The sequence below is a fragment of the Corythoichthys intestinalis genome, chromosome 13 (assembly GCF_030265065.1).
Source record: "Corythoichthys intestinalis isolate RoL2023-P3 chromosome 13, ASM3026506v1, whole genome shotgun sequence".
Lineage (NCBI taxonomy): Eukaryota > Metazoa > Chordata > Actinopteri > Syngnathiformes > Syngnathidae > Corythoichthys > Corythoichthys intestinalis.
This window is the reverse complement of record NC_080407.1, coordinates 9,193,424-9,220,150: the sequence shown is the minus strand read 5'-3', so window position 1 is coordinate 9,220,150 and position 26,727 is coordinate 9,193,424. Positions and strand designations below refer to the sequence as shown.

At 36.6% G+C, this 26,727-nt stretch overlaps 2 protein-coding genes across 5 annotated transcripts; one reads left to right on the top strand and one right to left on the bottom strand.

Moving 5' to 3' along the window:
- Nucleotides 1–353: 353 nt before the first annotated feature.
- Nucleotides 354–13,465, bottom strand: recql (RecQ helicase-like). 4 transcript variants are annotated; one of them, XM_057853574.1, is made up of 16 exons: nt 13,412–13,465; nt 13,033–13,104; nt 12,644–12,862; nt 12,391–12,570; nt 12,215–12,321; nt 8,698–8,896; nt 8,468–8,634; nt 8,314–8,392; nt 8,096–8,244; nt 7,908–8,025; nt 7,428–7,566; nt 7,275–7,366; nt 6,070–6,286; nt 5,798–5,927; nt 4,986–5,106; nt 3,861–4,004 (listed from the first exon to the last, which is right to left on the bottom strand). In XM_057853574.1, exons 2-15 carry the CDS (start codon nt 13,055–13,057, stop codon nt 5,002–5,004), a joined length of 1,926 nt encoding a protein of 641 aa, XP_057709557.1. In that variant the 5' UTR covers nt 13,058–13,104; nt 13,412–13,465; the 3' UTR covers nt 3,861–4,004; nt 4,986–5,001. The 4 variants fall into 4 exon arrangements, with proteins under 4 accessions (XP_057709554.1, XP_057709555.1, XP_057709557.1 ...); XM_057853571.1 differs by lacking the exon at nt 4,986–5,106 and having other exon boundaries at nt 354–4,004; XM_057853572.1 differs by lacking the exons at nt 4,986–5,106; nt 13,412–13,465 and adding an exon at nt 13,256–13,399 and having other exon boundaries at nt 354–4,004.
- Nucleotides 13,466–14,134: 669 nt separating this feature from the next.
- On the top strand, nt 14,135–24,704 carry golt1ba (golgi transport 1Ba). The gene is made up of 5 exons (XM_057855283.1): nt 14,135–14,292; nt 14,662–14,753; nt 14,826–15,004; nt 19,765–19,846; nt 24,003–24,704. The coding sequence occupies exons 1-5, from the start codon at nt 14,268–14,270 to the stop codon at nt 24,039–24,041; spliced, it is 417 nt and encodes a 138-aa protein (XP_057711266.1). The 5' UTR covers nt 14,135–14,267; the 3' UTR covers nt 24,042–24,704.
- Nucleotides 24,705–26,727: the final 2,023 nt, after the last annotated feature.

Here is a 26,727-nt window from a genome sequence, read left to right as displayed (position 1 = left end):
CCAACAGAGATCAAACCTATCTCAGAACACTCCCAGACACATGAAGTATGATAAAACTGTAAAATTTCGTTAAAATCACACAAGCTGTTTCGGAGTCCATAGGGAACGAACAGATGCGCGCACACAACCCTCCCCCCCATATATATTATATATACAGAGGCGTTGCGTCCCATTAGGCAAACAAGGCAATTGCCTAGGGCCCTCAGAGGGCCAACAGATTTAGCACATGCCACTAGTCGCAGCAACAAGTGCGACAGTGCCAGTGAAAGCCTTGTGTCTGACTTCTCGGAAGAGGCCCCTTCACTCGCTCTACCCCCCCCCCCCCCCCACGTGACTCAGAGTGAGAGGCGATTTTTAAATGTTTTTATTTTATTTTTTTATTTTTTATCTTTGTGGAAGCGACAAAAGAAATAAAAAAGCAGAAGAGGAGAAAAGGAAGCATGACAGTGGTGAGTGTACTATGTTACTGTAGTTTTATGTCCTAATGTAGTAGAAGCCGGGAACTTTGAGTGTCCTAAAAAGCGCTTTATGAGACCGAGGCGTTATTATACTTTTATTAAATATGCTATTGCTCCAAGTCCAACTGTCCCCCTTACTTGCGCACGCTCGAAGGGCCCCATGTTGCTTGTTGCCTGGGGCCCCCGGGGACCCTTGCTACGCCTCTGTGTATATATATATTATATATACATTAAATTAAAAAAATACATAACAGTAAATATTCACATATCTGTAGTCTTCAATGTTTTAATAACGACAAGAGAAATTACATTTAAAATTGAACTTGAGCAAAGAAAACGTGCTTTACTTTTGCGGGCCACACAAAATGAAAAGCGGGCCGGATTTGGACCACGTGTCACGATTTTAACACCTGTACCTTAAACTCTAAGAAATGTACCAAAAAGAAAATGCTAATTAATTCAGTTTCCTTTTTTTTTTTAGAACATACTGCACATTTAATAAAAATATACATATTTAGGGAAAAATTACAAAAAACAATTGTACAAAATAGTCATTGGACGGTTGACGTATCTTTCCAGTTGGTTGCAGAGCTAGCTAATCCTCAATCCTCTCAGCTGAGCTAATGCTCTGTAATGAGGCCCACTTGTCTGTCGGAGTGCCTTACAAGTACATACGGGTCACTTCCTGTAGATTTTGGGGCACTTCCAATTGATTTTGGGTTACTTTCTATTGATTTTGGTGCATTCCGTGGTCACTGTCTGTATATTTTGACATCTCAACATGCTTCGGAGGACTGAAAATCTAATGAATAAGGCCAATTGTTTCTTGAGTTCCTCGTGATAAGGGGAAAATATTTTCCATCGGTCCTGAATTAAAGACACAGGACAGCTAGCAAAATAGATGGTAAACAACATGATGCAATTAGGTAGGTTCAAATGATCTTGGTTTGAAGAAATGCACAAAAATCAACAAGAAGTTATCAAAAATATATAGGAAATGACGTGGAATGACTCAAAGTGCAGATGAACTCACCAATAATGCCCTAAAATTATAAACATGTGTAGGAAGTGACACAGAATGCCCAAAAATGTACAGGAAGTGACCCAAAATCAACAGGAAGTGACACATGCAGGTGTTTATCTAGCACAGCAAATCTACTATGGCAATTTTTCCCAGAAATTGTATTTTCCAGTTCTGGTCACGATTTTTGGTCATGTATCGACTCAAGAATTTTGATGCACACTAGCACAGTACTTGTCCGTGTCACTTAAAACCACAAACAAGGCAGATAATCTCCTCGATGGGGGGTACCTGGCTGCTAATCCTACTACTGGTTAGTGTCTACAAAAGCTTCTCTATGTGTAATTAAGACTGGCACTGCGAGGGATGAGAGAACTCCTGCCAGCTGGTCATTTAGCACTGCCCCGCCCCACTGTGCACCACATGACACTGCTATGTGTTGGCATCCATTTTTTTAAACCATTTTTCAAAGTAAAGGCTAGTGAACTTTTCCTGATATGTTTGCACATGTCAAACCTGTGGCTCAGGGTCCAGATCTGGTCCACCACATCGTTTTGTGTGGGCCATGAAAATCAATCATGAATGCATGCATTGGCTTCATTCACATGTTATAGCAGCGTAAAGCTAAAATTTTAGTTTATATTTTAGCTTGTTTACACTGCTAGCTGCAGCATATTAGCTTACGTGTAGATCAGCGGGAATGCCGATGTTAGCAACGAAACAAGCTAAAATTGTACTTGATATTTTCACTTGTTTATGCTGCTAGCTACAGCATGTTGGCTATCGTGCAGATAAGCTAGCATGCGCAAGCTAGCAACGCAAACAACCTTAAATTTTTAGTTTGTTTGTGCTGCTCACGTCACCATATTAGCTTATGTGTAGATCAGCGAATATGCTGATGTTAGCAGTGAAACAAGCTAAAATTTTGTTGATTTTGTTTTAACTTGTTTACACTGCTGGTGGCAGCATGTTAGCTTACATGTCAATAAGATAAGCTAACATGCTAAAGCTCGCAACACAAACAAGCTTAAATCTTTAGCTTGTTCACGCTACTTCTTACATCAGCATATTAGCTTATGTGTAGATAAACAAACGCACTCATGTTATCAGTATAAAAAAAGTTAGAATTTAATTAATATTTGGGCTTCTTTACACTACCAGCTTTCAGCATGTTAACTTAAGTGTAAATTAGATATTTTAATTTTAGGCTCATAATGTCAAAGGTCACAGAGGTCAGGAAAATAATTGTGTGATAACTTGATGACAGATTATCCTATTTAACTTAAATTTGTAGGGTACATGATGAGTGTATGTTTGTGTTAAAGACAATTTGGGGATAGGAGGTCAAAGGTCACAGAGGTCAGAAATATGTGTTTAAGATAACCAAGAACGAACAAAGGGACTATTTTTAAACCTGCAGGATATGTTTTTAATATGAAATGGAAGACGTGATTAAATTTAGGGTCATGAGGTCAAAGGTCAGGAAAATAATTTTGCGATAACTTTAAGGATTAGTTAACTTAAACTTGTAGGGCAGATGATAGGACTATTTGAAGAAAATTTGTGGGTATGAGATCAAAGGTGACAGAGGTCAGAAGTATGTGGTAAACATCACTCAAGAACGAATAAAGGGATTATCAAATCTACAGCATATGTGTGTGATACAAATCTCAACATGTGATAGCATTTTGGGGTCATGAGGTCAAAGGTCAGAATTTAATTTTCCTGAACAGAAAAAAATAATTTGGCCACTTCCCAAAGGAAGGAACTGTAGCGCCTTCTCAAAATAGACTCTAGAGATAAAAAAAAAAAAAAAACAGTGGCTCCAAAACGAACCTTGTGGAACGCCAAAAGACAGAATGGGGGACTTAAAATTACCAAGTTAACGTTTGTAACCATTAACATTTTGAGCATCTATTCTGTAAAATTTTGGACCGTTTTTGCAGTCCTGAGAAATTTTTTTTGACTAGATTGTCTTACACTACGGAAAACACAGTATGTTTCAATCATTTTAATATCTTCTCTCAATATTACTGTAGCAAAAACCTGTTTTACGATCACCGGTGGACCAACTTCCTCCGACCGCTGACCCGTGTCCACAAGCTGCGAGCCGTCTGCGCGATGGTCATTCCACGAGGCAGCCGCAAGGACTTCAAGGGTTCCCGGATGCACGCCAGCATCCCCGACTCGTCCGGCTGCCCCAAATACTCATGGGAGATGTAATTTATTCTCCGAAGCTGATTCCGGTAGTAGTCTCGCAAGTCACTCAGTTCTTCGACTGCAGTTTCCGAAATAAAGGAGGACGGGGACGGCGAACCGGGGACGGCGTGGGGTTTCTTTCTCGCTCTTTGAGGGGTGGTGGATTTACGTTTGGAAGACTTAACTGGTGTACTGATCTCAACGCTCACTTCAATGACATTTTGGGACGTCATGACTGTTCTTTTGTCTGTCTTACCAGTTGCGCTTATGTTAGCTTTCCTTGACAGGACCATACCAATGATATCCTCACTAGGAGCTGGCCCATCCTGTCATAATAAAAAGCAGCGTCAGTATAAAAACGATGCTAACAACATGAAATGATCAGACATTATTCACCTTTTGAGTAAAATGTAGTAAGGTGTTAAGATTAGCATTGCTAATAAGCATTGTTACTGGTAGAATGTTAGTCATGATTACAGACGATGTCGATCTACTACTACTTGTTCTTTGTGATTTCGACTCAATACTGCTGTATATTAAGTAAGCATACTTAACTCATTCTACATTCTCAATTCTTTCGACGACCCTTGTGAAACTATCAGGTTAAAAAAAAAAAAGATGCCTAGTAGCATAAAATTTTTACAGCGGAGATTAAGGGGACCATATTTACTTCGTAACTACCGCGACACGTGACGATGTAAACGGCCTACAAAAAAAAAAAAAATCGAAATTGACAAAGAATCCGAATAGGGCATCGTGACTTATTTGTGCATGTAACATTACATTTAAAAACATAATTTTATTAATCATTAAGGCTTCAAATCTTATTTACAAGATGGAGATTTCTTTGTGTCAATCGGACACAGTAAATTCACATGTGGTGTTCCTCAAGGTTCCATTCTCATCCCGCTTCTATTCAACATCTATATGCTTCTCTTAGGTCAGATTCTGGAACAGTACACAGACAATTGAACTGGAGTCACAGGGACTCGGATACAAGTGGCAAATATGATGACTCGCAACTTGACTTGGACTTAAAGAAAAAAAACTCAAGACTCAGACTTGACTCGACATAACCTCGTGACTCGACATAACCTCGTGACTCGACTCGCCCTCAAATTCAGTTTCTGATATCACGGTTAGTTTAAGCATGCTCCATTATTCGGCAATTAGTATTGACACCATAGAAATATATTATCAATCTGCGATTGGATTTGCAGAAATTTGTCTTTTAATTTTGCCAGTTGAAGCATTCCAGTGTCTGTAGATTGCCATGCGATGAACAGGGAAAAAATTGTGGACTGTACTTAGTCAGCTTCTTCTTTATGTGAGCTTTTTCTTGATTTTCTTGGACTCGGGAGCTTCTTCATCACTCTGATCTGATCGCTTTACCGCTTTGGCTTTTCCCAGGTCTCTCTGTTTTTTTACCTGTTGGCCATTAATGACGACAGTCTTAACCCCAGACGGATTATACTGGATTAATAATGATGATGATGATTTCACATATGGTTAATCAAACTACTAACTAAGGAAAAGCAGCAGCTTGTCTTTTTGTCATACAGTAGAACTAATAAACCACACAGAGGATGAAATACATGCCCTTTTATTCGAACTATAAGTCGCAGTTTTTTTTTCCCCATGGATTGGCCGGAGGTGCGATGGATACACTGGAGCTAATTACGTGTGAAATTATGAACACATTATGTGATCATTTCACATGTTATTTTCACACTAAACCGCAGGAGGGCGCTCAAGGCCTGTGTTCCAACATTGGCAGTAACTTATAAAAACAACTGAGAAGGGCTTAACAAAATGGCACTGAAAAACGATAATCATCTGCAAACTATGAGCTGCAAGTAGTGAAATATCATGCATACCGTACACTTATTCAGCCTGTTGTTATCTATTTTTTATTTTAAATTGCCTTTCAAAATCTGTTCTTGGAGTTGGATTTTATCAAATAAATTTCTCCCGAAAATGCGACTTACATGCTGGTGCGACATATATATTGTTTTTCCTCTTGACTGCGCATTTTTTGGCTGGCGCAACTTACAGTCCGAATAATAGGGTACACTTTGTGAAATTCAAAAGCAGACGTAAAGGAACAATTTCAACTCACCAATGAAGACTGAGAAAATTGCGACAGCATCTTCATATTCAGAATGTGACTTTCACTCTTTAACAAGGGAGCTTTGCGGCCCAGCATGAGGTAAAAGTGGGTCGTGTATGGCGTGAAACTAAAATCTTCCCTATAAAACAGAAGGCAAACAAAGAAATCAGTCACTGACTGTCCCATTAGCTTTGCTCACTAATACAAAGTTTGACAGCAAGCTAAAGTCTGTATTAGCAGTTCGAGTTTGAAACATTTTTGCTTTGAATATGAACATGTACCTAAGGTACCCCTGCAGTAGCAGTTGGACAATCACACTCTCAGCCTGGTGTCGAGACAGCGTGGTGGTCTCGATTGACTTCCGGTGCTTGGCAGGCCCTTTCCCCATCCAGGCCTCCACTAATTTTAGTGGCGTTAGCTTCTCATCCATGGATGCCGCTAGCTCTAAAATTTGAACCACCTGTCTGGCGTGTTCGGTAATGTTGGTGGAGATGACATCTGAAGATGGAGAGATGTTGATCAGTATTGGTATTGTTGTACAGAATGTACAAAAACGTGATTGATTAGATAGATATAGATAGATAGATAGATAGATAGATAGATAGATAGATAGATAGATAGATAGATAGATAGATAGATAGATAGATAGATAGATAGATAGATAGATAGATAGATAGATAGATAGATAGATAAAATTACAAGATTATTGTTTCAATTATTATTATTTCATTAATCTCGTAATATCAGTAACATTACGATTTTAAACTTACATTTTTAATCTCATAATGGTATGTTAAATTATGTAACATTATGAATTTAAACTACTATTATGTAAAGTTACGTAATATTATAAGTTTAAAAACTTGTAATATTACTCAAATGAGGTAAAATTACATTAAATCATAATATTACATCTTTACTAATTCTCGTAATATTACGTAAAGTACCGAATTTGAAATTGCGTAAAGTCCTAATACAACGCATTACAATTAAAATAATAATATTGTGACTCGCTACTGCTACGTTGTCTTAAGAAAGTATATTTAAATATATAATATAGAAATACTTACCAGCACCATGCAGGTTTATTTATTTTATTAATTTTCTCTTTTTTGTGTGACCCTAGCACATGGCTACAGCTAGCTACCTCGCAATAATTCCTGAAAATTGTTTGCAGTATCATGTAAAGAATAGAATTAATGTACGTGTGTGCATGTATGTGTTAATCCTCCAGAAAAAAAAACATGAATTTTCTTCTCCCGAAGTCACTCGCGGGTCTTAAATGCTAATGTTATTAGCAGTGGGCAAGCCTTCTAAGGATATTAATGAATTCTGCTACTAAGGATAAGGCGCTTTGATGGGATTTCAGGAAGGCGCCGCCATTTTAAGGCGATATGCAGCGAAATCTTCCTTGAGGCCTGGATTTCACATGATTACTACACATTTCAAATACAATAGACTGACTTATCATAACCCGCACACAAACCTTTCCCATCGCGGCACGTATCGCACATCTTGTTGCATTGTTTGTCATCCCACACTTCGTCAAAATGTACTGCCAAGAGAGATCGACGACACCTGCCGGTAGCCAAGAGAGTTTTTATAGCGGCGAGGGACTGAGAAGGTGCGGAGGGGTTACCTGTCCACATTCTGGCAGTAGGTGACCATCTGATTGAGCTTTTGTTGACCGACATTCTCCATGACGACCATTGTGCTGACGCGGAAGATGTCAGCAAAGCCAAAGTAGACGATGCAGTCGGCTGGAAGATCGTCTCGGCCTGGAGACAAGTTTTTTTTATGGTCTGGATGGTAACTTTGCTGTGATTGTGGTTATATCGGGTAACTTCCTGTTGATTTTGACACTGGAATGCCTCCAAATCAACACGAAGTGAAATGTCAACATGATGTGAACCGATGTCAACAGTAACTGAACAGTTAACAGCAAGTGATCCTGAAATGTCCACAAATCAACAGGAAGAAAACTGAAATCAACAAGAAGTGACCTCCAAGGCGTTTACATGCTAAAGAAAAGCTACCATATAATATAAAACTGAGCCACATCAGAGGGTTTAAAGAGCTGACCCCTCTCTAGTTTAGATAGTCTTTGATATTACTGCACCTGCCCGTCCACTCTCCTGGTAGTAGTTTTCAACAGATTTGCTAATGGTGTGATGGATGACGAATCTGACATCAGGTTTGTCGATTCCCATGCCAAATGCCACAGTGGCTACCACCACCTACGGTTACACGAATCCAAGTTCACTTCACAGAGTACAAAAACAAGACCGGAATGGTTCATCATCATACCTGAATTTTGCCGGCAATCCACCTGCGATGAGTGCGAGACTTCTCGTCAGGGTTCAAGTTGGCGTGGTAGGGAGCGGCCGAGATATCCCTCTGTTGGAGTTGAGAGGACACAGACTCTGCGTCCTTCTGAGAGAATACATATATAATCCCTGTTGTATCAAAGAAAAATCTTACTAGCAGCAATTGAAAAATCGCACTAGTATCATTCAAATCGGTACCTGACTGATCCTTGTATCGATTCTTTACCAGCGAAGCGATGTCTTTTATCAATAAGTCCTCTGACGTTTTAGCGCGAACCTAAGAGATAAAGATTGATGTGGCATGGTGGTCATGTTCGGGAGTTAGAATGATTGGACATTGTGGCTACTGTACCTCATAATAGAGATTGGTTCTGTTGAATGAGGCTCTGAGTGTGATTGGGTTTTTTATACACAGGATCTCGCCACAGTCTTTGAGGAGACCGCTAGTAGCTGTAGCTGTTAGCCCAATCACTGGGACTTTAGGAAACTGCCTCTTCAAAATGCCCAACAGTTTATAATCTGCAGAAAACCAATACATTACCATACTTTCCATAATCTTTCACGTGATAACTACCTCATTACCTGGTCTGAAGTCGTGTCCCCATTGGCTGCAGCAATGCACCTCATCGACAGCGATACGACTCAGAAGATTGGCGTTGTTGGCCTTCTCCAGACGAGACATGAACATCTTGCTTTTGGCGATTTTCTCCGGAGTCACGTACAGAAGCTTAAACGGGGCGTTTTTGTCAATCATACCAGCTAAAACAGTCTTAGAGTGGTCCTGGAAATACATGAAAATTGATATACCAAATAAGGTTGAGAGGAAGAACAGAACTCGGGGCAATTTAAGGACTAACAATGGGGTGCGACAATGCTATCGGGGATAACAGAGTGGTTAACTAGTGCTTCTTACTCGAATTATTCTGCAAATCAGGATATTCGCTATGAAAAAAAACTTCTTTGAAATGGCTATAAATTGATCAATGTTCAACCGGCTCGGGTTTTCGTAAACTGAAAAGTATATATATGTTAGGGCTGTCAAAATTATCGCGTTAACGGGCGGTAATTAATTTTTTAAAATTAATCGCGTTAAAATATTTAACGCAATTAACGCACATGCCCTGCTCAAACAGATTAAAATGACAGCACAGGGTCATGTGCAGTTGTTACTTGTGTTTTGTGGAGTTTTGTCGCCCTCTGCTGGCGCTTGGGTGTGACTGATTTTATGGGTTCAGCACCATGAGAATTGTGTAATTATTGACATCAACAATGGCGAGCTACTAGTTTAGTTTTTGATTGAAAATTTTACAAATTTTATTAAAACGAAAACATTAAGAGGGGTCTTAATATAAAATTTCTATAACTTGTACTAAAATTTATCTTTTAAGAACTACAATTCTTTCTATCCATGGATTGTTTTAACAGATTGTTAATGTTAATGCCATCTTCTTGATTTATTGTTAAAATAAACAAATACAGTACTTATGTACAGTATGTTGAATGTATATATCTGTCTTGTGTCTTATCTCTCCATTCCAACAATAATTTACAGAAAAATATGGCATGTTTTATAGATGGTTTGAATTGTGATTAATTACGATTAATTAATTTTTAAGCTGTAATTAACTCGATTAAAAATTTCAATTGTTTGACACCCCTAATATATACATGCATATATATATATATATGTATATATGTGTGTGTGTGTATGTATGTATTTTTCTGACATTCAACCGGAATCATAAGCCAGGTTAAGACTGTTTCTAACAAAACATACTGTTTGTAAATCCGCCAAGAATTCAGCGAGGTAATAGTATTTTAGTAAGAAAAAACTTACTGAATGCCGCCTTTTCAGGATGGCTGCCTTTTCATGTGCTATCGATGGCTCTGGCTAGCTGAAATCGCCAGTTTTATGTGATTGGCTGGTTGTTGGACAATTGTTTTTCTTATTGTATTAGTTAAAAACAGGGAATTGTTGAGTTTAATCCGATTGTTTGTCGATTGTTTGTTTGTGTTAGCATGCTAGCGTTTAGCGCTTTACCACATTAGTGCTTGTAAATATAAATTTTGTTATGCACAATATCAAAAAACACTTGCGTCGTCAGTATGTACTAGTGCTGCAACGATTAATCGATTAACTCGAGTATTCGATTAGAAAAAAAGATTCGAATTAAATTTGGCTGCTTCGAGTATTCGTTTAATTAAAGTGGCGTTGTAATGGTTTGTTTTGAAAGTGTTTGCATTTAGTTTTACTGATTTGGGTGGATACACGGCCCTCTGGTCTACCTCCTTTCACATGGCTGAATCCATCTGCTCCCTGTTAAGACCGAGATAAGCTAAGTTTTTGTGTGAGCTAATGTATTTTTTAATGCATTCGTAATTTAGTTTATTGGTATCTTAAGCCATTTTTTGTGGGAATATGCGTCTGAACCATTCTTTAAGAGCATTGTAAAAAAAAAGTTAGCATTTTATAGCATTTAAGCTAGCGGATTTTTGCTATGCAAGTTAGCCAACTGTTCTTGTCGTACATAGATCCTCTTATATGTACCGTTTGAGGCTCAGCTCAAGTATTTTAATTTTTTACGGTCCTTATCCGATTACTCGATTATTCGAACTAAATAGTTAATTGATTAATCGACTACTAAAATATTCGATAGCTGCAGCCCTAGTATGTACATTGGTAGTTCTACTTACGAAATTAATTGGTTCTGGAAGTAGTTTCGTAAACTGAAAATATATAGGCATACATGACGTGTACTTGTACTCCATTATAGTTACTTGAACAACAAGTCTGTGCACTTTGACTGCAAATGCGTATACTAGAACTATATGCATGTGTACTTGTGTGTACTTGCACTACAAGTACACGTGCTTGTAGTACAAGTAACCATAGTGGAGTACAATTACACGACATATGTACATATCCTTGTATTATTACTTATTTAAAAATGCATATCAAGAAATAAGACAAGGATATGCATATATGTTGTGTATTTGTATGACAAGTACACGCAAGTGCACATGCGTGTAGTCCAAGTGTATGCAACTACACATGCCTGTAGTACAAGAAAAAGTAGAAGAAAAGAAAGTGGAATACAAGAACATGACAGATATGCATATATTTGCATTATATTTAAGACAAGGATGTGCAAATATGTGTACAAGTACTGTACTGTGTTTTAGACGTTTTTATATGCACCTATTACACTTTTTTTCTTAACTTAATGCTAATCACAATGCTGATCACAAAGAAAATAGAATAAGAGAAGCATAAAAGTCAATATTCGTTAATGTAGTGACCTTTTTTTTACCATTTCATAGTTTCAGACTGCCTATTAAAATACTATTACAAGAGTTGTCCGATAATGACTTTTTAACCAATAACCGATGTTGTCCAACTCCAAAAATCTGATACCGATACAAAACTGATACAGATATATGGGTTCGTGGACTTGACATATTATTGCTAACTGTATTGCGATGCCCGGATCCTATAATAATGGTAAATGTAACAACTTTAAGGTTTTCCAAATAAACATTCTGTGAAAAATAAGAGAACAACTTCAACTAATCACGTTCATAATAGTTACCCCAAAGACCGACTCGGGGGCGACAAAGCAATACAAATACAGGCAGGAAATTATAGAGCTTGCCAACGCAATGACAATTCTGAAGATGAATTTTGCTGGGCTTTTGCACAGTTTTTAATTATAATTATGTGTTTTACTACTTTTCTTAGTTACCATATCTATTTGGTGACGCAGTAGTTATATTTGATGAGTTTAGAATTCGTTTTTCATTTAATGTCAATTTTATTTGTGCACCACGAGTGTTTAGGGTCTTTCCCTCAGTTAACAAATCCCAAGCATCTTAATTTTGAGATATCTAGAGCTCACTCTTAGCATAGATTCTGTGCTAAGTTGAGACCTGCCCATTCACAAAGGCTGCAGGCTTGTTCTTTAACCTACAGCCCAGCATACATACTGGAGCAAAACCGATACCGATATCTTCTGATATTATTTTAAATGCTTTTATCAGCCGATATAATCAGACAACTCTAATTATTACTGTAGTATTATGACTGTTCAAGTAAGATTACCTTGGTACTCGAAGCATTGAGCATTTCTGCTGCCACGTTGATGGACTTCAGGTACATGATTTGATCCTCCATCAGAGATATAAGAGGAGTCACGACCAGTGTAAAACCTACAACGTATGCTCAATTCATAAATTGTGGAAGATTAAATGACGCTATGTGCGTTGGTCTTAGAATACCGTTGGAGCAGACTGCAGGTAGCTGATAGCAGAGGCTTTTCCCTCCACCTGTCGGCATCACCAGGAATACATCCTTTCCAGAAAGAGTCAGATTGATGGCCCTCATTTGCAGTGGTCTGAATTTCGAAAGGTGGAATGACTCATTGAGGTGGTGCGCAACATTTTTGGACCAGGAAAAATCTAAGTTGAAACAGCAGAAACTAAATATCAATCCACTATTACACCACTAGGTGTCACAATTGTGCATCATCACCTAGGCCATCATAGTGTTGCAGCTCCTCTTTGCTCATTTCAGAAGCAGTTCTAGAAGATTGGCTTGAGGAACCTGATGCAGCGTCACAGGCTTCCTCTAGTATGCACAGCAGCGAGTTTTTGCGGGATGTCAGCTCCGTTTTCTTTTCAACCAGCTCCGCTATCTGGAGTTCCACCAGTTCCAGCTCTGCCTCCACCGATTCCAGCTCTGCCTGAACATCTAATGAAAAAACTAAGTTTAATTTTTTGAATAATAATTTACTAATTGCGGACTTATTGTTGCCTGTCGGTTCCGAGTTAGCCATTCTCTGAGGCTAACATCTGCAGGGTTATTTAAGCTATTCTTGAGTCCCTATTGGCAGCACTTGTTTACATCTAAAACAGACTCACCATTAGTCTGACCATGTCCATCCATGATGTGAACAGACGTTTACAAAACTGCAGATATTATAAATTGCATTCCTGAAAGAAAGATGAGAAATGTCAGCAGGGTGGAAAAACTAAGTAGTTCAAACATTCTAATTTCTGAAGTTCTTTAACATGCGCATCACTTTAGCAGGTTACCAAAGGTTCATAAATAAACATAGGGCAGATGGTGGTTTAAAAATCGTACCGAAAAGTAGCTTAAATGCAAACTAACTCGACAAGATTCTGCACGTAAAGCCGAAAGTTAGCTAAAGTAGCATCATGTTAAGGAAAGTAATACTCTCTGTGGAACATGCTGATAATATTTACAATAAAATAAAAAATATCCGACAATAGAACTCACAATTCAAACACTTTCCTTGTTTACAAGATGAAACCACTTCACGTTGATCATACTAGATATTATATACGTAAGGGCAGATGTATTTAGCTTTGTCAGAGGCAACTATGGTGAGCGTCGTCGCATGTGCGCCATTTTTCGTCAGAAAATTCGCGATTTAACGAGCATGTACATTCTAATAATAAGAAAAATCTGCTGTAAAACTGTAAAATCGTTAAATGATTCAAACCTTGAATTCAGCTTTAATCATATACGTTATAAACGAAACTTTTTGGAAATTCGTGAAGGAAACCACTCACCTTAGGTCCGTTACAATAGAAGTTTCCTGACGCAAGATGGCCGCCAGCGACATGCTGTATATGATATCCCCGGTTACTATGGGTTGAAAGGAGCACGCAGATCTCCACAATAGGTTGCCCTGCATTTCATCACCTAGGTTACCTATTAGAATTAATAGCAGCATTTCTCCCGCCATACTCCTGTTTTTTTTCTTTTGCTTTAACATTAAATGCATTTAAAAATGAACACTACTTTCATTTTTAAAATAAGATTATGATACAAATGAACTTAATAAAAGTGCACGTATTCTAAATGATATGTTTTTATTCCATGAAAGCACATGAGTTTATTTATTACGTTTCATGAAAAAAAAGTATCGACTGTTTTGGTAAGGTTTTAATTTACGCGTTGCTTTGAACGCAACACGATAACATTCCGGAAGTTGTCATCAAGTGCGGGTGTGTTTCCGGAAGACGTGGCTGTTCCAGTGGCATCCTCAATGGTGGCAGCTGTCGTCTTTATGATTTTTAGATGAACATTTTGCCCCTTTTAGTTTTCTTTTACACAAATTCGCGCCAAGATGATTTCCTTAACGGACTCGCAAAGTAAGGCTCTCCTTTGTGACGTCCTATGTAGCTTTTTATGCTAACCCGGCGTCTCGAATCCACTAGCTAGTTGTCAGCATTCCAAGCTGGGAATGTTAGCATTCATTATTTTCAACCCGTAATTACGTTCCACTTAATCGTCTTTGTGTCGTATAAATGTTTATGAACTTAATAAACGTTTGGAATGACATTTTACGAAGTATTTTCTCACAATAATAAAAATGTTGTAAGCTTGAGTTCCAGTTTTAAGCAAAATTTGATGTACGATGACTTTCAAACTGACCACCTTTGAGAATGGAATCCCTTCATTCGTTTTTTTTTTTTTTTAAATCACTTTCAAGACCCTAATTTTGTCTATTTTTTCAACAGAAATCGGAATGGGATTAACAGGCTTCGGCGTGTTCTTCCTATTCTTTGGGATGATCCTGTTCTTTGACAAAGCACTCCTGGCGATTGGAAATGTGAGTTTGTATCTCTGGAATTCTAAAACATAATACAGATGCTTTTTAATACTGCAGTTTTTTGTTTTCTAGATCCTGTTTGTTGCTGGACTTGCCTTTGTCATTGGGCTGGAGAGGACGTTCCGCTTTTTTTTCCAAAAGCACAAAATGAAAGCTACAAGTTTCTTCTTAGGAGGCGTGTTTGTGGTACTAATTGGCTGGCCCATCATTGGCGTTGTGCTGGAAGTGTATGGCTTTTTCCTCTTGTTCAGGTAAGAAAACATCAGAAAAGTAACACCTTATCAGCAGTTAATTCCATTCTCGTACTTAAGAGTAAGGGTGTGGCAATCAGTGTTGTTCATAACAGCGTTAGAGTATAACGGCGTTATTAACGTCGTTTTTTTTCAGTAGTGAGTAATCTAATTAATTACTTTTCTCATCTTGGCAACACCATTACCGTTATTGAGGATGTAAAGGCGTGCGTTACTATGCGTGACTACGTTGGTTGAATGTCAGAGAGACACGGACTCACGGGGACGAGAGCTCTCTCAGAGGGAAGGGAGTTGTGAAGCCGTTGCAAACGCGATGCTAGGTGGCTCCAATATAGACCCTACCCACGTGACGTCACAACTCCGCTCTCCTGACTGGTGCCGCCCACTTGTCCGTCAACACATCGTGTTGACCTGTTACGGCTACGTACATTCCTCCTATTTATGGCGTGTTTTTCTGCTCGTTAACATTAATAATCAAAATGGTGAAGGCGTGTGTGGCGGTCGGTTGCAATAACAGAGAAGATAGACGGAGAGACTTGAAGTTCTACCCGATTCCGAGAGACACGGAGAGGAGAGAGCGAGATGGGCTGCTGCAATTCGACGAGAAAACTGGGCTCCAAACGATTACCACAGATTATGTAGTAGTCATTTTATATCTGGTAAGATGCATTTAATATATATTTAGAGGGTTTTGGGCTGACAACCACAATTAAGATCATTGCTAGGCTAATCGCCGACAACATACACGTATGTATGTAGTGAGAGTGCTATCGCTAAACCATATAAACATTAAAAGCCCTAGCTCCATTGACAAATGACATGAAATACATTAGACTTGACAGTGGATGTTAGCAAGAACAAAAGATTTTGAATTGAAAATTTCGTAACTCACCTTCCGAGCACAAGATTCCTGCCGAATTTTCGTGTACGAGGACCTGTTTCACCCAACCAGCAACGTAGCATTTATAAGCCTCCAAGCTCTTCAAGTTTTTCAAACTTTCGTGAGAATAGGCTGATTTTGTGTGGACAAAATAGTTGTAAATATCAGGGTCAGGCAGAGACGGCGAAGGCAGCCGGTCAAAAATCATCGATTTAGGCATCAAATATGGATCTGGCGACTGTATAGAACGAAGCTTTTCCACATAACGCCTTTTATGCAACACATCCAGTGAGTTTACGGCATCAGAAAGCACCGGGTCTTCCATGAAATGCATTTTAAATTCCTCGATCAATTGAAACCAATGCTAATACAGAGACAAAATGACGGACAAGTGGGCGGAACCATACAGCGAGCACGTGGTTTTGTGACGTCGGTGGGTAGGGTATATACCTGACTGTAGCTGATAGCATACAGACTATGCCCACATGATGCTACTTTAGATATCACATGTATATAGAACTAGATGCGAAATGAGAGACTCGCCGGTGTTAGTAAACAGCCGCCATCTTAAAGCACTAGATTTCTCTAGAAGGCTCAGTTGTAAAGAACCTTCCTAGTAAGCCTGAACGATATTGGAAAAAACTATTGTTGCGATTTTTGGGGGGTTTGCAATATTATATTGCGATATTAGAAGGAAAAAAAAAAAAATATATATATATATATATATATATATATATATATATATATATGGCGGAAAACACTCAGGTGACTTCTGCTCTGAGACCCCCCAATTTTGCCAAATTTCAAAATTGTCCGATATGCATGTGTGATATATCAATGGAAAGCTTAAAATCTCAATTTTCTGGGGGAAGAAAAATTTTGAACAGGAGGGCATTTAAAAAAAAAAAAAATGTAAACAGCAAAACCCTATTTGGAGGCAAGAACACGCAAGAGCAGAATTACAGACGGCATGACTTTAACGAGAGATTATCGCGTACTTCTCTTGTTTCAATCCAAAAACTCCATGTCGCATGTACCACTGAGTGTCAAGACACAGCTGTGAACGGCTACAGCTGGATTTTTTGGGGGATTTTATGGGTGAAACATGATAATATAACAAGGGTCGCGATGCAGAAATCGCAGACATTTACTTTTTCATATATTTACGCTTTTAAACGTTTTTTTTTTTCTTCAATTTTTTTTGTTTGTATCGATTATTTATCATCTAACATATTGAGGAAACTGCAACAGTAACAAAAAAAAAAAAAACAATTTAGTGATAGTTATGAGGTAGATATCCGTGACTTTTTTACAGACGCCATTTTTGTTATTGTGACAGAATTTGTTTAAAATTTAAAATATGCGAGTTTATAATTTTTTAAAGTCGTTTTTTTTTTTTTTTTTTTTTTAAACAAAATATTAGACATCAATTAATGATTTTAAGCTACGACTGACAGACATTTTGAATAATAAATATAATTACTTACCTTGTTTTCATGGCTGGGTTAAAACAAAAACGGTTGCGCGACGTCTGTAAACGGGGGTTTTGAGGGTAAAACGGGCAAATTGAAAATAGTTTGGGGGCTTCATGCGCCATGAATCTGCTATGGCAGCATATAGACATATAGTTCTATCAAACACAACAGTTGTTTTGGCTTAAAATACAGCAGTTTCTTTTAAAGAGGAGTGCAAGAGCAGAAACTGCTTTTTCAGTCTTGTCTGTGTTTTCCGCCATATATATATATGTTAGGCATGTGCCGGTATGAGATTTTCACGGTACGATAACCGTGAGCAAAAATACTGCGGTTTCACGGTATCACGGTATTGCAATTATAGCTCCAAAATTTTGAGATGTATGGGTTTAAAAAAAAAAAAAAAAAAAAATCCATTGAACAGGATTTTTTCAAAACATATTTGCAAATTGGAACATGAATATAATGTGAAAATAAATAAATTAACAAAAAATAACAAATATTATATAAAATTAAAATAAATAGAACCTAGACTATACCCACAGCCACAGCTCAAGTTGCTCAATATTAGAGTAAGAACAAAATAATTGCTATAAAAAGTAAAAACACTTCTAAATAAAATTAAAAATATATACTGTGTGACTTTTTTTTGAGGGGGGAAGCTCAAGTGAAGTTTCTCCATTTTCAGCCACTGTGTCAACTCTAGTCTACATGATGCCATGCTTTTGTGTTAAAAAGAACAAAGAATTCATAAGTTAATAAGTTAGTTAAAAATGTATAAGTTAGTTTTATAAATTAGTTAAAATGTAAATATTGTTGAGGAAAGGTTTCATCTTTAAAAAAAAAAAAAAAAAAAAAAGTGAGGAGTGAGACCTCCTCTCTCAATTAGCGATCTTTGACGCGATTCTTTTTCTTTCCCCCCTTCATTCAAGCTTTTCTCTCAATCAGCGGCTGTGAGACATAAAAGAAGCTGCTCTCCCAGTTTAGCCTAGGCTAACATTCGTCCTTGTAAGTTTTAGTTAGTTTGTATATTGAATTTGAAAGGAAAATGTGTGTTTTGTTTTTGGCGAACTTTTTAATGGTGCTACTGCTATCCTGTTGAACCTAATCACACGTGGAAAAATACAATTGTACAACGTTTTAAATGTATTTATTTGTATATTTCACCACGATTTGAGAGCTCAATAAATTGAAAAGTACGCCTTGTGTTTGGAGGATTTGTTTTTGGGTTTGCTGGCTGTTTAGTGACACTCACGGCAACAAACGGGAAGGGGTGAGCCGTGCCGCACCAAGCCACTTCGGCTGCATTTTGGCACATGAAAAATAGCGAATACTGTACTAAGGTATGACGGAAAATTTTAGTGGTTTTGAAACCGCGACGTTTTCACACCACGGTAAACCGTGAAACCGGTAACCGGCACTTGTCTAATATATATATATATATATATATATATTTTTTTTTTTTTAAGCGCCATGCAGCCCCATATCATCAAGGACTAAGGGAATTTTGATGTCTTCTTCAGGTAGTCATCTTTGTAAATCTCACTGGAACAGCACCAAACAAAAGTTCCAGCATTATGACCTTGTCCAATGCAGATTCTTGACTCTTGACAAGGTCAATGTCATGGCCTGCAAATAGCCCAGATCTCAACCCTATTGATAACATGTGGTGGAAATTGGGGAAAAAAAAAAAAAAAAAGTTCCACAGCAAGGCTCCGACCTGCAAGGATGATCTGGCAACTGCGATCAAAGAGAGTTAGCACCAAATTGATGAAGAATATTCATCAAGTCCATGCCTCAGAGACTGCGGGCTGTCATAAAAGCCAGAGGTGGTGCTTCTAAAAGCTAGAGATGTGTTTTGATTGTTAGTTCTTTGTTTGTTTCTCATGATTCCATGTTTTTTTCCTCACAATGGAGTGATTCCATATATATTTCCCTGCACTTGCACTATAAAATTAACATTTACAGACCACCACAATGTTTTTTGGTGATACCATACTTTTTGCTAGTGGTTGTATACATAGAAAAGTTTGTTACCATTTGAACATTGATCAATCAAATCAATATGCTGTGTGCGCCCCACTCGTGTTCTGTCGATTTTGAGTCACTTCCTATTCATTTTGGGACATTCTTCCTTTTCAGTAACCCAAAATCAACAGGTTTGGCTGCCAAAGACTGCCATAGACGTCCAATCCGTTTGAAGCTCCCTCCCACTTCAAACGGATTGGACGTCAACTAGCGATAAACGCATTCCAATTCACAGCAAAAAATGACTGGAATCACCCTTCAAATGTTCCACATCAAGGCATCGGACTGCTAATCGGCGCTAGCATAGTGTCTTCATATAGCGAAGAATGTTTATCCAACCTTTTTAAAATGGTTCTTTTCTTTTCCGTCACTGGGTCCAGAGGCTTCTTCCCAGTTGTAATCGGCTTCATAAGAAGGATACCAGTCCTTGGCTCCATCTTAAACCTGCCCTTCATCAGTTCCGTAAGTATTTTCGCAAGTGAATCCATCTTTGAAATCACTTTCCTAAAAATGAATTGAGGTAAATGTGCGCTTTCGTCTGTGGTCATGAAGAAACGAGATTCCTTATCCACTGTGTCATTTCAATAAAGTGCCGTAGCATTGGTGTGTAGGAATAAACTTCAATTTGGGATGACTGTTTCTGTCCTTTTTGTTTTTCAAAGCTTTCGTAGGATAGCTGTCGTGGTCAGTCGCTGCCGTTTTCCTTGCATGCGTTCAGACAATCAGAAGTTCATATGAATACACCCTTGTTCAAATGCCAGTTTTTAAGTCAGTTTCGGGTTCTGTTATGTGTTTTGTCGATGTAAACGTTGACATGTTGGTTGAGAAATGAGAAAATGTAAGATATTTTACATTTTACGTAACTGTTAGGACATTAAAAAGATCAATTTTTGTTCTTGACAGTAGAAAATGTCAGGAAAATCTTACCAGAACCACTGAATTTGGGGTTAATCTATGATAATTTAAGAATGAATTAAGGTATTTATATTTTTTATATTAAAAAAAAGTATTTTTAAAAATCTAACTTTATTTTGGATTCTACAATTTCTTCTATTTTTTATTTATTTTAAATTATTTCAATTTTCAATGTTTTCTATTTTTTCCTCAATTTTGAAAACCAATTAATTTCTACATTTTTTTGTTTAACTTTATTTTATTTTTTTTTCAATTCATTTTTTCACATTTTTGATTTTTTGGATTTTGATTTTTTAATTTTTTCTACACTTTCTAATTATTTTATTTATATATATATATTTTCAATTCTACATTTTCTTTGATGTTTTTTACTCAAGTTAATTTTCTACGTTTTCTATTTTTGTATTCATTTTTATTTCAATTTCTTTAATTTTTAAAAAACATTTTCAATTTTTTCATAATTTTATTTTTTATTTAATTCTTTTACGTTTTCTATTTTTTGTCCACTAATTTCTACATTTTCTTAATAATTTTTAAAGTGTAATTAAATTTTTAATTTCATTTGTTTGAAATGTTTCTTTTATAAATGTCAAGGTTTTATTTACAATTTGTAAATTTCTTAAATTTTCTTTAATTTATCAATAATTTTTTTACATGATAATTTAATTTTTCATTCAAATTTTTTATGTTTTCTATTTTTTGTATATTAACATTTTTAAATTTGATGTTTTCTATTTTTTATTTAAATTTCTACATTTTCTTTATTTTTAAACGTGAAATATTTCAATTTGTTTTTTCCTTTTAAATTATTATTATTTTTTTTTCTCATAATTTCTAAAACTTGAATCAAATTTTTAATTGATGTTGGAGCAATAAGATCAAAGGTCAAAAATATGTATTCAAGATGACTCGCGAGAATAAAGGGATTATCAAACTTGTAGAATATATTTTTAATATAATAGGAAGGGGTGGTTAAATTTTGGTCAAAGGCCACAGAGGTCAATTTTTTTTTTTTTGCAATATCTCCAACCTTTTGACCCTTCTGATCGAATCACCAATCCTGTAAATTTGAGTTAACCAGGTTAATCTATATCAAGTTATCGCAAAATTCCTTTAATGATCTTTGACCGCGAAACTGCTGCATATTTTTCAAATCCTTCTAAATCGATTTCCAAGGTTATAGCAAATTGAAACGATTCTTTAAACCCCAAAAACCTGGCATTTCAACTGGAATGTATGTTTTTTTTTATAGCCACTGTTATTATACTTTATGTGATGAATATAAGATAATGAAATATTGTTTATACAATTAATGTTTTAAAGTTAAAGGCACATACCACAGGGCACAAAAATGTTCTTTTGGTGACCAGAGACTGAAAGACAAACATTCACCTGCTGTAAACACAAGGATTAAATCATGACGGAAATCCGTCAGCAGGGGTTTCCGCTTGAGGTCAATCACGTCACAAGCGTTAGTGATTGTAACGTTGTCGTTGAATCCTGTTTAAATGTATTTATTTTGTATATCAGAAAGTTTGTTGTGCACAGAATTGCTGGGGTGCCAATACTTTTGGCCAGCAGTGTAAATGGTACATAATGCTAATATTTACCAGATTGTTTCTGGTGCGAACCAGATTGCTCGACTTTATTTTATTTCTGTTGATGTCCGTTTAGGGCAGGGGTCCCCAAACTACAGTCCGCGGGCCGAATACAGCCCGCCTCCATATTTGGTCCGACCCCCTGAACAAAAAACAAAAAAAAATTTTTCCCAATAGTGTTATTTATTTCCTGGCTTTTTTTCTGTGAGGAACCCAGAGAGGGTTATTTGGTTATTATCTATTTAATTAATAGTGTTATTATTATTTATTATATTTTATATTATATTATTATGCAAAAATTCCGATTCTTAAATTATTCGCCATTCGGCCGTGGAAGATTCGAGAACGATTCACAAACATCCAAATTCCGATTATTGAATTATACCAGGTAGAGAGGTCCTATCACGTCATTTTCAAAGTATCTGAATCGGCAAAAAAATATAGGCCATGCCTTTTTTTTAATATATATATGTTTTTTAATTAAATTGTTTTCTAATTGTATTTAACATTACAGACATAATATGTTACACTCATCCAGAGTCTTTAGTTTAGGCTTAAGGTAGGGTTATCAAATTCATCCTAATAACGGCGGTAATTAATTTTTAAAAAATGTATTACGTTAAAATATTTAACGCAATTAATTCATGCACTGCACGACTCACTCACGCATTGTCGCGCTCAATCTGTAATGGCGCCGTTTTACTTATATAGAGAGATAAAAGGCAGCGTAAAATGAGTAGAGTGAATTTTGGCAGCCTTTGGGGCCTTTTTTTAATTGGCTAAAGCCTTTACAATCCCTCCCCCTATGATTAGAAATATCATGGGAAGCAATGTGGGGAAGCAAGGTAGCAATTGATCTTTTTCTTAACACCTTATGTTACTTCCCAACGCAGAGAAGATATATCCATTGGTAGCCCTACGCACAGTCATGGTTCCACTTCCCATCATGCATTTGGCCATGGCTACAGTATCATTTACTGAAAGCTCAATAAATACACTAGATGGCGATATTTAGTCACAATATACAAAGTCACAAGTCTTTCTATCCGTGGATCCCTCTCACAGAAAGAATGTTAAGAATGTAAATGCCATCTTGAGGATTTATTGTCATAATAAACAAATACAGTACTTATGTACTGTATGTTGAATGTGTATATTCGTCCGAGTTTTATTCATTTTTTTCTTAATGCATTGCCAAAATGTATATGATCGGGAAAAATTATCGGGAATGATTGGAATTGAATCGGGAGCAAAAAAAAAAAAAAAAGAAGGCAATCGGATCGGGAAGTATCTGGATCGGCAGATACCCAGACTAAAACGATCGGGATCTGATCGGGAGCAAAAAAAAAAAGAAACATGATCGGAACAACCCTAATTATATTATTTTTTATTTTATTTACTTTTGTTCTGTGAAGAATCCAGAAAGGGTTATTTAATCGTGGCTTTCTGAAAAACAATACGTTTTTACATTTAGGCACTCCTGCAATCGTCACACTTTTTCTGTTACAAACTGACCCCTGCCCCTCATCAGAGAAGGGAAAAGTAATGTGGCCCTCACAGGAAAAAGTTTGGGGACCCCTGGTTTAGGGGCTCTGTAAAAAAATAGAACAGAAAACTGTTGAAAAAAATTGACTAAACCACAACAAACTGCAAAAACACTCACAAACTCCGCACAAAACTGCAAAAACCGCAATCCCCAACCATAATTGGTAAAAAAAAACTGTTGAGAACATTGGCAAAACCATGACAAACTGGAAAAAAAAACATTTTAAAAAACTACCAAGAATGGACAAATCTGCAAAAAATGGCAAAACCATGAAAAACTCACAAAAACAAGCAAAAGAAAAAACATAAACACCCCAAAAAATTCAGCGAAAAAATGATAACCTGTTTTGATGTTTTAGTCAATATGAGGATCTCGAGTTAACCAAAAAATCTCGGCAATAATATCACCATGTGAACGTTGAAGGCTAGTTGGGCTACGTCCGTCTATATCGCATAATGCGATTCCGGAGTTGGCGCTTTTACCCCTGTGGAGTGTTTCCTTTATCTTTTTGTTAGCTAAATGTTCTTTTGTCCAAATGATGGCTTTCTTCTCTTTTCAGTATGTGGACAAAGCGTGCGAGAGCAACACCATGGTATAACACTGACATCTTGTACAGAAAGGAGGCTTCATTTAGCAACGCGGCCTGCCAATGGAAATAATGTCAAGTTGCTCAGGGTGAACATTCGGGCGGAAGAAGACTGCTTCTGTTTGCCTGTTAGGCCGCTCATCAACGTGTTACTCAAAACTGTTACCGTGCTGTTCGCAAAAGCACAGTCGAGTATTGAATCAACAACCTTCTGAAAGAATGAATAGTGGACAGTTTTTGCCATATTGTCCTCTTTTTTTTTTTGTGCCTCTACTTTGAATTCTAAAAAGCTTTTAAGTGCAGCATTTTGTGTCTCGACGTTTAGGCCGTTTAAATGCTGGACAGTACAGTTGAAAGTGTTTATTTTATTTTTAAAGTTTTTTTTTTTAATTTTTGCTTTCTAGATCTAAGCACATCCACTAAAGATGCAATGAAAGATCACTACTGTCTTGCTCCATTGTTAAATTGCATCTCTAAAGTAAAACGTGGATTATAAACAGTCAGAGAAGAAATGGTTACATTTGCATGTTGTTTTGCTTCATGTTTGGCAAAGTCAATTTTTTTTGTATAAGTGATTAAAACACTTAAAGTTGTTAAAAAGTTTCCCCATTAACTGTACAAATTGTGTTTACAGGATTTTGTATATATATTTGCCATTAAAGAAAGGAAATTGTCTTTTTGCCTTTTTAAATTTTAATTGTTGTTAATGTTAATTGACATTTGTGAACTACTTTGAGATTAGCATTAGCTTAATGTGACCCAAAAGTTTTGTTTTGTTTTGTTTTTTTACAAACAACACATTTTATTCTATTTACATAGGCGGAGTTTGACTTTTGGGGCAGGGGGGCACAAAATGTTGACCCCGAAATGCAGTGTCAGCAATAAAATTACAAGAATATTTATAATAAGTTGACAATAAGTATTTTGTTTCTCATTATTCTTGAGGGGAATTCTAAATCAGGCTGCTTAGGCAATACTTTTTGCAAAGATAGTCATCCATTGAATATGGTACGCCCGCCGGTGTCGTACCAATGTAGTTACCCCTGTCAAAAATTGTATCCCCAGGGTGGAGCCGTATGGAGGTAGATTTGTGTCTTTATGATTCAATTTAAAAAAAGTTGCACCAATTAAAAAAAAAAAAGGTTCCTTCAATCAAAATATATTTTCAAAAATAAAGTCACTTCAATAAAAATATGAATGCAAAAATCAATTTGATACTCAAAACAATGCATGTGAAAGCTATTTTTCTTTGATTTTTTGGTTTTTTTAATTGAATCAACTTTTTTGATTGAAGTAATGTTGATTTGTGTTTGGGCAACATTTTGGCTAGGACGTTTTTGTTTTTTATTATTCTATCAAAAAATAAGTTGCTTAAAAAAATTTTTAAAAAGAAAAATCACTTCAATCTAAAAAAGAATTCAATCAGAAAACGTTTTGGAATGCGAAAAAATATTTGAGATTGAAAAATGTATTTGACGACTTAAAGTCGTCTTTGATTGAAGCGATTTATTTTGTGTTTGGGCCATATTATGGGTAGGACATTGGTGTCTAAATCATTCAATCCCCCCCAAAAAAGTTGTTTCAATCAAAAAAAAAATTTTCAATCAAAGAAAAAAATCAGTTGATATATCAAAATGCCCTCTGCTATTTTTTATTTATTTTTTGTTGAAAATTATATGCAAAGCAAATGACCGTCTAAGGTGCTCGAAAAATAATTTTGACCCATTATAATTTTTTTTGTTTGTTTTTTGTTCATTTCATTCATTTTTGTTGCAGTTTTATTGCTTTACAACTTTAATATATTTATAGGAAAGTCAATTTTATGCAATGACACTTTTCGGCCACCAGCCCCCCCTCTTAAAATCCGCTTATGGTTATCGTGAGCTTTGAATCGCAAATCGTATCGTTAGGTAACAAGAGGTTCCCACTCCTATTACATGCGGCATTGCTGTCGTTCTGTGGGTAATTTGGTGGAAATGTAACTGGTTATTCACAAAGAAAATGCACTTTATGAATGAATTCCTTTATTGTCATTAGTACAACAAAACCGAGGTGGTCTTTACAGTGCAAATAGTATAGGATAAAAATGGCTAATAAACTGCATTTAAGCTCAATACACGTCTCAATGCTCCCCTCCTGTGGGAATGATTTGGAACTGCAACAGGTTCACAAAAAATGCACTTTATAAATGACTTCCTTTTGTTATTGCAGAATTGCACAACAAAATTGATTTGCTAGTTACAGTGCAAATGATAAAATTGCAAAGTAGTAAAAAAAAAAAAAGATAAGACAATATTTGTCTTCAAGCTGCTCTCCTGTGGGGTTTTGGTGGAACTGCACTTAAACACTATACTATAGTCCATACTGGTTCGGCAGGATGTCAACATAAAGTGTGGTTCTGTTCATGTTCTAGCCCAGGGGTGTCCAAAGTTTTTGCAAAGGGGGCCAGATTTGGTGTGGTAAAAATGTGGGGGGCCGACCTTGGCTGACGTCCTTTTCGTAGAACAATATATATAAGCAAATTTTTGCAAGCCATTCTGTTTGTCACATTTACTTTATATATTTTTTTAAATTAATAATTTCAACAATTTCGCAACTAGCCCTTGTGGCGTTCTCTTTCGACTCTCGGGCTCTTGCAAAATACCGCTGCTGTGAAATTAAACTAACTTCAAGTTGCTTCAATTTCTCGCTGCGTATC

Excerpts from the sequence above, each read along its gene's own strand:
- recql (XM_057853571.1), bottom strand. The coding sequence starts at position 13,057 with ATGGATGGACATGGTCAGACTAATG. Across the intron at positions 8,393-8,467 it reads GAACCAATCTCTATTATGAG|GTTCGCGCTAAAACGTCAGA; the intron begins GTACAGTAGCCA and ends TTTATCTCTTAG. Across the intron at positions 5,928-6,069 it reads CTACTGCAGGGGTACCTTAG|GGAAGATTTTAGTTTCACGC; the intron begins GTACATGTTCAT and ends TCTGTTTTATAG.
- golt1ba (XM_057855283.1), top strand. The coding sequence starts at position 14,268 with ATGATTTCCTTAACGGACTCGCAAA. Across the intron at positions 14,293-14,661 it reads TTCCTTAACGGACTCGCAAA|AAATCGGAATGGGATTAACA; the intron begins GTAAGGCTCTCC and ends TTTTTTCAACAG. Across the intron at positions 14,754-14,825 it reads CACTCCTGGCGATTGGAAAT|ATCCTGTTTGTTGCTGGACT; the intron begins GTGAGTTTGTAT and ends TTTGTTTTCTAG.